This window comes from Anthonomus grandis, chromosome 12, assembly GCF_022605725.1.
Source record: "Anthonomus grandis grandis chromosome 12, icAntGran1.3, whole genome shotgun sequence".
In the NCBI taxonomy this organism is placed as follows: Eukaryota; Metazoa; Arthropoda; class Insecta; order Coleoptera; family Curculionidae; genus Anthonomus; species Anthonomus grandis.
The window spans coordinates 868,142-881,257 of record NC_065557.1 but is presented as its reverse complement, the minus strand read 5'-3'; the positions used below and the strand labels follow the sequence as shown (position 1 = coordinate 881,257).

At 31.6% G+C, this 13,116-nt stretch overlaps 2 protein-coding genes across 5 annotated transcripts in view; one reads left to right on the top strand and one right to left on the bottom strand.

Annotated features, from left to right (window-relative positions):
* LOC126742676 (uncharacterized) overlaps window positions 1-13,116 on the top strand; it is an 85,479-nt gene that overhangs the window by 13,318 nt on the left and 59,045 nt on the right. The gene's annotated exons all lie outside the window — the stretch shown is intronic.
* The window catches only part of LOC126742688 (neural/ectodermal development factor IMP-L2), a 53,222-nt gene that overhangs the window by 11,746 nt on the left and 28,360 nt on the right, over window positions 1-13,116 (bottom strand). Inside the window, exon 1 of one of the 3 annotated variants that reach the window (XM_050449454.1) lies at window positions 7,590-7,879. The exons of the other annotated variants lie outside the window; for them this stretch is intronic. Within the exon in view, the coding sequence (XP_050305411.1) occupies window positions 7,590-7,601 (12 nt within the window). The 5' untranslated portion in view covers window positions 7,602-7,879. Of the gene's footprint in view, window positions 1-7,589; window positions 7,880-13,116 lie in introns of those variants that run through there. 3 annotated transcript variants of the gene reach the window in all.

Genomic DNA, 13,116 nt, shown 5'->3' with positions numbered 1-13,116 from the left:
ATTTTCATAATCTTGCTTTCGAGAAATAAAATGGAGGTTTTTCACATTTTACTCGAAAACCTTAAGGTTATGTGAGAAACGTATACTTACATATAAAAACTGAAGATTTTTTTATCACCTATAATTTTCTTAAAAGGCATTTTTTTTCTCAGGTATTCATTTTTTGCAAAAAAAAACCGTTTTTCTTTAAGGCAACCCTTAGCCCCCCACCCACCCCACACTACTTACCAGTAAAAAATTGTTTTCAAAAATCATTGTTTTCCAAAATAATAAGCATGTATAACACCTGGTTTCGTCGTTAATATCTAATATAATAACACAGTTTGTTTATTTAAATTTGATATAATTATAATATATATTTATATTAATAAATATTTAATGCAAAAACAGTGCTATTAGATTAAATATTAAAGACTAAAAACGGTGATTTTTTAAAAGAATTTCTTACTGGTAAGCTGTGTAGGGTGGGTGGGGGGCTAAGGGTTGCCTTAATGAAAAACGGTTTTTTTGCAGAAAATAATTGTCGGAAACAAAAATGTTTTTTAAAAAAATTATAGGTGATAAAAAATCTATAGTTTTTGTATCTATACTTTCTTATCTATGCTGCAATTTTCATAATCTTGCTTTCGAGAAATAAAATGGAGGTTTTTCACATTTTACTCGAAAACCTTAAGGTTAAGGTTATGTGAGAAAAGCATAGATATAAAAACTGTAGATTTTTTAATACCTCTGATTTTCTTAAAAAGTATTTTTTTCTCAGGAAATCATTTTTGCAATAAAAAACGTTTTTTATTAAGGCAACCCTTAGCCCCCCACCCACCCCACACTATTTACCAGTAAGAAATTGTTTTGAAAAATCATTGTTTTCCAAAAGAATATGCATGAATAACAGCTGGTTTCGTCGTTAATATCTAACCTATTAACACAGTTCGTTTATTTAAATTTGATTTAATTATATATATTTATATTAATAAATATTTAATACAAAAACAGTGCTATTAGATTAAATATTATAGAATAAAAACGGTGATTTTTTAAAACAATTTCTTACTGGTAAGCTGTGTAGGGTGGGTGGGGGGCTAAGGGCTGTCTTAAAGAAAAACGTTTTTTTTCGCAGAAAATAATTGTCGGAGACAAAAATGCTTTTTAAGAAAATTATAGGTGATAAAAAAATCTATAGTCACGTTTTACTCGAAAACCAAAGGTTAAGCATAGGTATAAAAACTATAGATTTTTTATCACTTCTGATTTTCTTAAAAAGCATTTATTTTTCCGAGAATTATTTTCTGCAAAAAAAAAAAAACATTTTTTATTAAGGCAACTCTTAGCCCCCCACCCACCCTACACAACTTACCAGTAAAAAATTGTTTTCAAAAATCATTGTTTTCCAAAATAAGACGCATGAATAACAGCTGGTTTCGTCGTTAGTATCTAACCTATTAATACAATTCGTTTATTTAAATTTTATAAATGTATATGAATAAACATTGCTAAAAACGGTGATTTTTCAAAAGAATTTCTTACTGGTAAGTTGTGTAGGGTGGGTGAGGGGCTAAGGGTTACCTTAATGAAAAATTATATTTTTGCAGAAAATATATATTCAATATTTAGTAACACTGTTTATTTAAATCTGATATAATTTTATATATAAATATTTAGTATAAAAGCAGCGTTATTAGATTAGGTAATATGGACGAAAAACAGCGATTTTTTAGAAGAATTTCATCAAATATTTGAGGTGTAGTAATCAAGTTTAAAAACGAGCCATCTAAATCTATCTAAAATTTGTAAAAAGAATCTTATATGATATATGTACGTATATCCTACAGATTAATAAATATTCCTTGATAAATGTACCAAAACCAAAAATTTACTAACAAATCGTTTAATAAATCTATATTTAACGATAATAATATCTGATGTGTTGCTTGGGATATACATTGAATTATTGGACAAAATTCCTTAGACTTGTCACTTTTAAACTTGGCATATCTATCATATACAATTACATGGAAAATCTAAATTCTTTGAAACTATGTCTTGTAATACTTGATCTATCCACTCTATATAAAATTGTTAACAATGTGTTTAATTGTTCTGAATTCTTAGATATCATCATCACCCTTAATATCCCTCAATGACTCACTCGTGATCTAAGATTGTTCTCGGTTCAATACCACACAACAAATCATCCATAATGTTTCATAACTTACTTTGTCAAATGCCCTTATAATAGTACCTACTATAATTTAAATATTTTATTTTCTGTCTATAACTTTTTTTTTCTATGTAGCCGAAACTAGGAAACCCTTAATAAAACTATTAATACTAAACGTAAATCTTTGATAAACCAGTACACTCGTAACTCGCCTCCTCTTTTACTAAGAAATCGACGGATTTTAACCGGCAGACTGTGTGGTACCAGCACAATTGGCTTGAAGGTGACCCACCGCGGTACCAAATTTATTAGTCACGAATGACTTTGAATAATTTATTTCAGCGCGCCAATTTTAACTTTTAACGAGAAACTAGTCACGCTTTCATTTTACTCCATTTCTATGTTAATTAAAAACCGATAATCGACTTATAAATCACGAAATAACCCGAAATTCTTCTTCGAGGTTCGATTGCGTCAGCGGAGGCACGTAATCTCCCCCTTCAATCAAACCCGTATATTATTTAAATGAGGGGATTTTTCTAGGTAAAACACTTGTCACCCAGAAATAGAAATGGGCTGATGCAATACCCCTAAGAGTTTCTATAATTCTAATGAATGAGTTTAAAAGTGGCTCTGTTGCGATACATGCCTTACGGGAAGATGTCCTTTGATTTATTAAGGGAAGGATCAAAGTCCATCCTTTCATCTGCAACGGTTCATTTGGGCATGACGTGTTTCAGGCGAATGGACCCAGAAATGGTACGAAGAAAGGAAAAAAACCTACTTTAGGTGCCTGAAAAATGACCATAAAGGCCTAAAATAAGACACAACTTTTAAGTGTTAAAGAAAACCTGAAGTTCAATGAAAGGGTCACTTTAAATAAATTCAATGCCTAGATTTTCATGAAATGCTTCAGAGTAACAAAAAACAATTATTTCGTTTGCCTGAAAATAGACTTCAAAGGCATTTTACACTTTAATTGATACAGCAGATACGAAAATACATCTGGAAAAGGTTCCAGAAAGAGTTTCAAAGCAATTAATTAATTGAAGGAACCTGGAAAATATCGGCAGCAAATTATTTTTTTTTTTAACGGGAATCTCACTAGGATTTCCAGAAAACCGTTAAAACCCATCGACTTGAAATTTTTTTTAATAAAATATAATCGGTAAATTAGATTTTTGATAATATGATGAGTAGTTCTCCCAAAATTGAGAGGTTAAATAAAAAATTAGATAAAGCCATCAACATGGTACTTTTTTTCAGCTAATTTTTGCCTTGTAATTCAATAGTACTGTCAGATTTTTAATATCATTAATGATTCTTCTAGAAACTGCAAAATTTCCATGAAATTAGTGGTTTGGTACCATCAATGGTTGAATGGAATATCAAGAAATTTCTTAAATATTGACACGGTACTCTTTTTCAGCTAATTTTTCCTGACTAATTTAATGCTGAAATCAGATTTTTGATACCATGAATGGTTTTCCCAAAATCATGAAAATGTTTAAATATTAAAATAAACCCTTTGACATGGTAGGTACTAGGGTGGAGCGAAAAAATTTTTTTTTGAAACTTATAATGCCTATATATGCGGAAAAGTTGCGTTTTGTTATTACAAAATTGGTGTGCAAAATTTCACCTTTGACTGCCCAAATGACCTTGAAAATTGGCTTTTTATATTACGCGGGCCTTTTATATAAAGATTTTAAAAAATGTGCCTGTAAGACCAAAGTGCCTGTAGCTGAACGGGATTTTCTGTTAGATCAGCGAACCACTCAAAAAATGGCAATTGGCAATGTTGACGCCAAGGATAGTAAAATAATCCAAAAAAAATTAGAGCGTAAAACTAAGGAGGAAGAAAGAAAACAACGACGTCTCTTTAAAGAAACTGAAACAGATAACCAGTCGGAAGTACCTTCTTCTTCCAGTAAAAGTAGTAAAATTATAGAAAAAGAATATTCCCAGGCAAATAGCGAAAGTTCTATAGAAGAAAGCTGCCCCTCAACTTCTCAAATGAGACTAAAACTTCCTTTAAATCCTGCGCTAAACTTTAAAAAGTTTAGCGCAAGCTTGCGATGCGTATCCGATAGATCTGCCGCAATTATTGTAAATGAAGCTCTAATAGATATGGAAATTTTAACCAAAGAAGACCGCTCCAAGATCGTCGATTCAAAGGCAAGTCAAAGTCAAAGGCGAAAATACATGTTTAAGAAAAACCATAATAGAAGAGCATATTGTACTAGTATCGGAACCAGGATCCACGTATTTAGGTCATGTAACTCCAACTTCTGGTCATTCGACCATTATCAAAAAAAGCTTTTTAGAATTCCTAGAGAAAAACATGGATCTTTCTAAACTTCAGGCTATTGGATGTGATGGTACAGTAGTCAATACTGGTGTGAAAAAATGGAATATTGAAACAAAGTTTCTCTTAGACGACCTTTACAATGGTTCGTTTGTTTGTTACATGCAAACGAACTTTCTTTGCGTCATTTACTGCAAAATTTGGACGGCGGTACTATTGGGCCTAAAGGATATAGCGGCGAAATAGGAAAACTGTGAAAAAATGCCTGTTAAAAAGTTTGAATAAAGCGAAACTACTTTGCCTGCAATTACTCCAAGTGAACTTAGTACCGACCAGCAATACCTTTATGAAATCTGTACGGCAATTTCAACAGGAAACATTTCTTTGAGTTTAGCGCAGAGAGGACCAGGAAAATTAAATCATTCCAGGCGGTTAACTACAGCCAATCGAATTTTGAGATTATATGTTGGTACCGAAAATCCATCAACAAATCTTAAAATTTTAACGCAATATATTATGAAAGTGTATGCTGTTTCATGGTTTGAAATAAAATCTAAACCTTCCTGTAGGCATGACAGCAAACATGTTTTTGGAATTATTCAAAAATCCAGATTCTTACCAGAAGATATTAGAAATATTATTGATCCTGTCATTCAAAGAAATGGGTACTTCGCTCACCCAGAAAACATGCTCTCTGATAGTAGATTAAATTAGGTTTAAGAAGACTGCTGAAATGTAGACAACACAAGCCATTAGGACTAAAAGTACGCGAGTTTAAGGTACCCTTATTAAATTTCAAGGCCACAGACTACATTGACCTAATTGATTGGCAGTCGTTAACAATTACCGAACCTCCCCTTACAGTGTCGATTTCCGATAGCAGCCTTATGGAAATGATCTCAGAAGTTCCAAATGAAATTGACATTTTAAAGTTTCCATGCCATTCACAAGCAGTGGAACGCTGCGTCAAATTGGTAACTGAAGCATCAACTACAGTCTGTGGCTTTGATGCACCTGATGGTTATATACGGTCCAAAATAGCTTCTATTTGATTTTTTTTTTAATATTCATGCCTCAAACCCAGATTTTGCGCTGTAATCAGCGGTTTGAAAAGGCAACTTTTTCAAATATAGGCATCGCCATATCTCACAAATAAAAAAAATCGGCCATTTTCACTCCACCCTAGTAGGTACTCTTTTTCAGCTAAATTTTTCCATGCAATCCAATGGTGAAATTAATTTTTCGGTACCATCAAATGGTTCTCTCGAAATCAAGACAGTTTTTAACAATTAAGGTAAACCCATCGACACAGCTATTAGTTTTTTGATATCACCAATGGTTCTGCTAAAATCAAGAAATTTCATAAAAATTAAGATAAACCCATCGACATGGTGCTCTTTTTCAGCTAATTTTTCCCAAAAAAATCAATAATAAAATCATTTTTTCAGTATTATCAATGGTTCCCTCAAAAAGATCAAGTTTTTTAAAAAATTATCATGAACCCATTGACATGGTTCTCTTTTAGGTTAAAATAGAAACCTTAAATATCCAGTATCAGTGTCTTTAATATGTTTCGCTTGAAGGACATCATCAGACCGGACGTTTAACACAACAGTCACAATATAAACAAGTAATGACTACAAAAAATTAACAGTTATTAAAATATGAATAAATTGGCTGGATAATGACGTTTATAAATAAATAAATAAAATCGTGTTGAACGTCCGGTCTGATGATGCCTTTAAAGCGAAACATGTGACTATATTGAGTCTCTATTTTAATCTGGATTAAAAATCAATATCTTAGAGAATGAGTGATTTGAATGATACTCTTTTTCAGCTTATTTTCTCTACGTAGTTTAATGGTAAAATTAGATTTTTGTTACCATCAATGGTTCTTCAAAAATCAAGAAATTTTTTAAAAATTCGAATAAACCCATTGACTCGGTGCTCTTTTTTAACTAATTTTGTCTACTTAAATCAATGGTTAAATTAAATTTTTGGTACCATCAATTATTCTTCTACATTCAACAAATTTTTTTATGTACATTATACATACTTTTTTTCAGCTAATTTTGCCTCTATTTTACCATGTCTACCTTTCTTAGTAAAATGTTTCATACAATTCAATGGTGAAATTAATATTTTAGTACCATCAATGGTTTTTGCATAAACATCAAATTTTTTGAAAAATTTTAAAAATCCATTGACATGGTACTCTTTTTCAGCTAATTTTTTGCACGCAATTTAATGGTAAAATTAGATTTCGGGTACCACCAATGGTTGTTCCAAAATCGAGAAATTTATTAAAAAATAATATTTTTCTATCCAAGAAAATCAATGGTCGTGAAATCAGTTTTTTGTTACCACAACTCGTTTTCTTGAAAACTAGAATTTTTTAAAAAATTGAAATAAATCCATTGACATGGTTTCAAGTAATTTTTTTCAATATAATCCAATGGTAATATCAAGTTTATGGTACCATAAATGTTCCTTTTAAAATCAATAAATTTCTTAAAAATTGAGATAAACCTGTCCACATGGTACTCCCAGAAAAATCAGTTTTTTGGTATTATTAACGGTTTTCTTATAATAAAGAAATTTATTAAAAATTAAAATTCATCGACATGCCCTTCACTTTTCCGACTTAATTCAATGGTAAAAATCAAATTTTTGGCAATGGTATCAATTTTTTTCTATGTAAATCAAAATAAGTCCTTTGACATGGTATTCTCCTCTTTCAGCTAATTTTTCTATGTAATCCAATGCTAAAATGATTCTGCAAAAACCAATAAATTTTCTTAAAAATTGAGATAAACGCATGGCACTCTTTTAATCAAATTCTGTATTCTAGTAATGGTTTTCCAAAAAAATAAATAAAAAGTTTCTCCGTGCATTTCCTATTTTTTCGCAAGAGCAAGTGGAGATTTTAGCACAGTTCTATTAATAATATTCAATGAGAAAAACTATGATAGCAAAAAATCTCCCAAAGATCTCAACATGTGTGCCTGGAAGAAATTTTAAATTTCAATAGAATCCCTAAGCTTAAAAGTAAATTCGCAACCCACGTGGAGGTGATGAAATTTAATCAAAATTCGCGTAAAACAAAAAAAAAACCACTTACCATCTTTTGCATACAATAAATCGGTACTTGAAAGAGGGTTGAAAACAGTTCGTTTCGCGTATTTGAAAACAAGTGAAATAGTGTTCGTCACGTGACAGTCCAATCACGATTCCTATTACCGTAGAGCCTCTGCGACAACTCGTTCCCGATGAAACAACAATGAAAAAAATTAATCAATCGGCAATAAAAACTCATTTAGTCGTCACTGGAACTTTTTGAAGAAAAAATCTTCGGTAATCGTGTGTGAATATGAGTAGAAAGAACGGTACGACGGTCACTGGTGAAGTGAATCCCGAAGCCGGCGAATGCCGCTCTTTAAATTGAATGAATGAAAATCGTCATCATCGGGGATTGCGTCATCGTGCGATCGTTAGACGAGGTACCGCGGGGACCAATCGGGACGCAGAACCGCGGGCATTCCTGGTAACACCTCCAACGATCGTCTTATCGCCTTTTCTCTTCAAAGTTTCGTGGAAGTCGTGGTGATGCGAGGGTACTGGTAATTTGGTACTATAATAGTACGGTCAATATAGGGAATTTTTTGGCAAAAATTCGTATTGGATTGTAAGGAATTAAGAAATATTAACACATTTACAATTATTCGTAATGAAAAAAGGCATTTTTCGATTTACGACAAAAGGCTACACGGGGGAAAAACGCATTTGAGGCATTTTTTAGGAAAATCAACGAATTTTTGGATTTCATTTTTCTCGATAACCGTGAGTCAGGGTGTCCCAAATTCGAGGGTGGCCATTGGAATCTCGGAAACCGTAAGAGTTACAGGGTCGGTTAAATGAAGGCAAAGTTGCGCAATTTGGAGCTGAATAAAATGAAGTTTCAAAAATTTTAAAATTCCTGATACTTCCGGAGTTATCCGAAAAAAACCGAAATTTCTCAAAATCGTCTTTACCTTCTACCGACTTTATTTAGAGACATATCGGAAAACTAAAAACAGTTTTTTATTGCCACTTTTTATGTACAGGGTTTCCATCTATAACCTGACACTGCTTATAAATCTTCTTCTCGCCTGCGTAACTGATTTGCATTCACTAAATAATAACATGCAACGTGCCTTTTCCCGAGTGGTAAACATATAGAAATCAAATTATTGGGACTGTTCAACGAATGACGTTAAAAAGATTTGACAGTAGTCGAAGCCCACAAAACAAACTGTGCAACTCACAGTCTCCTTGACAAGCTACAATTGTTATTGTTGTCACTTCATACCGAGAATGTTATTTAATAGGTATTTATTATAGGAAAATTTTCAAAAAGTGTCATTTACTAAAATTGGCTCTGTAAAAAAAAAGAACGAATTTAAGACAATTTCCAAAAGAGGATTTAACAGGCTTTCATGTGAAATTAAAAAGTACAGGGTGTTACATTTAAAATATTCGAGAAGTCGGCCTTTGAAAATCATCATTTTTTTTCCTCCTATTTCAGGTAAATTTTGAAACTTGACAACACCGTCAAAAAAAACTTTAAAAATATTGATGAAGTTGTGTGAAAATCGCACATTGTTGTCATTTTTCGTTCTCGACTTATAAGCAGTTAAAATGTCTTAGTTTATAAATGGACACCCTGCATTACAACACGACGCAAAAAAAAATTATCCGACGTTTCGTTTTTTTTTCAATCATCTTCAACTTTATTTTTTCTTATGGGCGCCATATTGGATTTTCGCACTCTTAAAAAGTATTTTTAATTGCTTTTCAAAATGAAATATCGCACTTACATGTGCCGATTACTCCTTCTAGAACTTCCCATAAGAACTCCATGAGTGCAGGAGAGAAAGATATATCAATGGGAGTTCCAAGTCGGATTAATTTTTTTTTTTTGCCTCATCGTTGTAATACATAAAAAGTGGCAATGAAAAGGTAAAAACGATTTTGACAAATTTCGTTTTTTTTTTTGAATATCTCCGGAAGTATCCGAAATCTTACAATTTTTTAAACGTCATTTTATTAAGCTCCAAATTGCGCAACTTTGCCTCCATTTAGCCGGTACACGAGGTTCCAATGGTCACCCTCGAATTTGGGACACCCTGTACAGAACAAAAAATTTAGAGTGCAAAATTGCAGTGCAACAGTGCAGCAAATGGAGGGCGCCAAAAGTACCAAAAATAAGTATTTTCAATTTTTCTGTATAAAATAATAAGGTCTTTATAATTTTTTAATCAATAATTGTAATTAAAGAAATTGTATGCAGTATAAGCCAACAGCGATGAAGTAAATAAGTGCTAAAGAATTTTACTAATAAACGAATCCTGAAACAATGCGAGTCTTCCATATACAGGGTGTTCCTTAAAAAGGGTGATTCTTGGACCCATTTTAAGTTTCTATGAGCATGTGTCCTAAACGTCTTAACTTTTGAGATACAGGGTGTTAAGGTTTTTAAAAAAAAAAGTAACTTAGACAATATTGCAGACTTTTTATGAAATTTGGTACATGTACGCCTTTTTTGATGTGCAAAAAAAGTACAATGCCTATAATTTATACCATTTTACTGTGGAAGTCGTGCCACCCATGTGGATGGTGGTCTCTGGTTATTTGGTACTATAGTACAAAAGGGTGTTACGAAATTCGTTGCAACTATTTTAAGAGCTTTCTTTCCTGTAACCATAGGACACATGGCGCAAAAAAATGCACCCCCTCAGAGCTGCAGGATTGCGCAAGTTGCTTGAGGAAAATCGATTATTTCGAACCGTAACTACAACCGAAATTAAACATTATAGGTTAAGTATTGCGGAACAGTTTTAGATTTTCAAAGGTTTTGAGGATTATATTTTGAGGTTTGGATGAAATTTACATTGGTACAATTAGACCTATGTCTGCCTCTCTGGTTACCTTATATTACACACGTAATAAATTATTGTTTAACGCAGTCTACCCAAGTAACATATCATATATTATTATCGTTAAATATTCAACGATTTTTTAGTAAATTTTTGGTTTTGGTATCATTATCAACCGTATATAGTCCAAGTATATATTTTATAAACTTGTAAATTCGATTACTACACCTCAAATAATTGGTGAAATTCTTATGAAAAATCACTGTTTTTTGTCAAACATTTTCTGCAAAAACATTGCTTTTCATAAACGAACCCTTACCCCCCCCCCCCCCCCAATCATTTGCCCAGTAAGAAATTCTTTTGAAAAATCACCGATTTGCATCCATAGTATCCAATCTAGTAGCACTGTTTTTCTATTAGATATTAACAAAAAAAATCAACCGTTATTCATGCGTATTATGTTGGAAAACAGTGATTTTTGAAAACAATTTGTTACTGGTAAATTGTGTGGGGTGGGTGGGGGGGTAAGGGTAGGATTAATTAAAAAAACGGGTTTTTTGCAATAAATAATTGCCTAAGAAAAAAAAACTAAAGTTTTTGTATCTTAACTTTTCTCACATAACCTTATGGTTTTCGAATAAAACGTGAAGAACCCCTATTTGATTTCTCGAAAGCAAAGCGTATCGCTATGAAAATTTCAGTAGTTAAGCCATTTTTTATGGCAAATAAGTGGAAATTCATTTTTTTTAAGATAAGCCATTAAGTTTTGAGAAAAAAAAATCGATTTTTTGTTGGTTCTAGACAATTTTTCATTATCTAGGTTCAAAAATACAGTTTTTATTATTTCAATTCAAATTCAAAACGTTAATTTACCAATATCAAAAACTATAAAACAGTTGTACTCATGATGTAAGTGAAGTTAGCAAACAGGAATGCATCTCGATTATAAAATAAGGCATGAAGGTACAACCTTAAGTAGACATCTGCCTGATATCAATTCATAAGATTTACCAGACAAGTAGTTGTACTAAAACGTTTCCTAATCCCGGATTGACATTCAGGTATAATTTTATAGGAATTTGAAAATGCAGTAATTTGATTATACATGTGTCTCTTAAACCCTAGACAAAACAGGTAAAAAATACTAATAGGGCGTAGATCTTTAGCTTCTTTAGGGTTTGAGACTTTTGCAAATGGTTGAATGATAGATTTTTCCTCAAGTCTGGAAATTGATTATCTAAGATTAATAATATTTAGGAGCGGTTTGCTACAGAATGGAAAACAAGTTATAACATCTCTTAGTGATAATCCATCATGGCCTACCGAATTAGTACCAATTGATGCTATAATATCTTTTAAAGTAGTCTTTTAATTTAGTAAATTGGGGGAATTAAAAGCTTTGTCATTTTGATAAAAGGACTTTTTATTTGTATGATTAACCTTTTCACTGTATTCCAAAAGGGCTTTCCAGAAGTTTTAGATAAGTTGCGAAAATAAGCATTTTTGAGCGTGTTTAGTAAACTTTGTTAAATTACGATAGTACTGGAGACAGTTACCACTTTTAGTTTTCAGATATTTTTTATGTGCTTTGTCTCTTAGTTTTATAAGTAGTTTAATGTTATCAGTTGTCCAGGGAGTAAACGGCTTACTTTTATTATTTTTCTTTAATTTTGTAGATTCAAATTTTTCAATATTTGAATTAAAAACTTTTCACCTTTGGCTTTAATTTCTTCTGTACTAAAATTAAAAATAAAATAAATAAGACAATGATCAGAAATCGCAGTTAAAATTGGTATCGAGTACATTACACGGTAGATATATTTATCACTACACCTCAAATATGTGTTAAAATGACTCGATATCATATAACTGTGTAGGATACGATATATAAACTGTTGAAATTAAAAAAATTCATGTAAAAATGAACCAATAGTCATTTTACCCAACCTATGATACTATTAAAACTTGTACTTTGCATAATATTATTATTTCTTAATATAGTACTTTGATATTCCAGTAAATTTAACACAGACATTGTATCAAGCGTGGCTTTTGAATATACTCGTACATGGGACACTCACGTTGTTAGAGGATTATTTTATTACGGAAATCCTTTATCACTTATTTACTTCTTCGATGTTGGCTTACTGCATACGACTTCTTTAATTGAAGTAATTACAAATACAATATTAACTTGATTAAAAAAATCTTAAACACAATTATTATTTCATACAGAAAAATGAAAAATACTCATTTTTGGAATTATTTTTGAAACCCTCTATCTGCTGCACTGTTGGAAGTAATTTTACGCTCTAAAATTTTTGTTCTGAAAGTTTTTTTCTACGATTCACGGTTTTCCAGAAAAATAAAATCGAAAAATTTATTGAGTTTTCCAAAAAATGTCGGATTTAACTGTTTTTTGTCAAATATCCATTGGATTGAGTGGTGTTAGTATTTTCGCCGAAATCGGGCTCTTTTTTAAGCTAAATTGACTGTACTATAATACCCGATTGGTCAATCTTTTTTTTTTAATTGGAATTTGATACCGATGGCGAAAGTCATCGTCGACGTAAAATTACATTTTTTTTTTTACTTTATACGTAATATTGCGTAATAATAATTCTTTTTTGGCGGACTCGTGGTATGCTTTAATTAAGTTAAATCTTCTGCAAATAAATGGTGTTTCTAATGTTACCATGATTCTAATGAGCGACTTTGCTGAAATAATTAAGA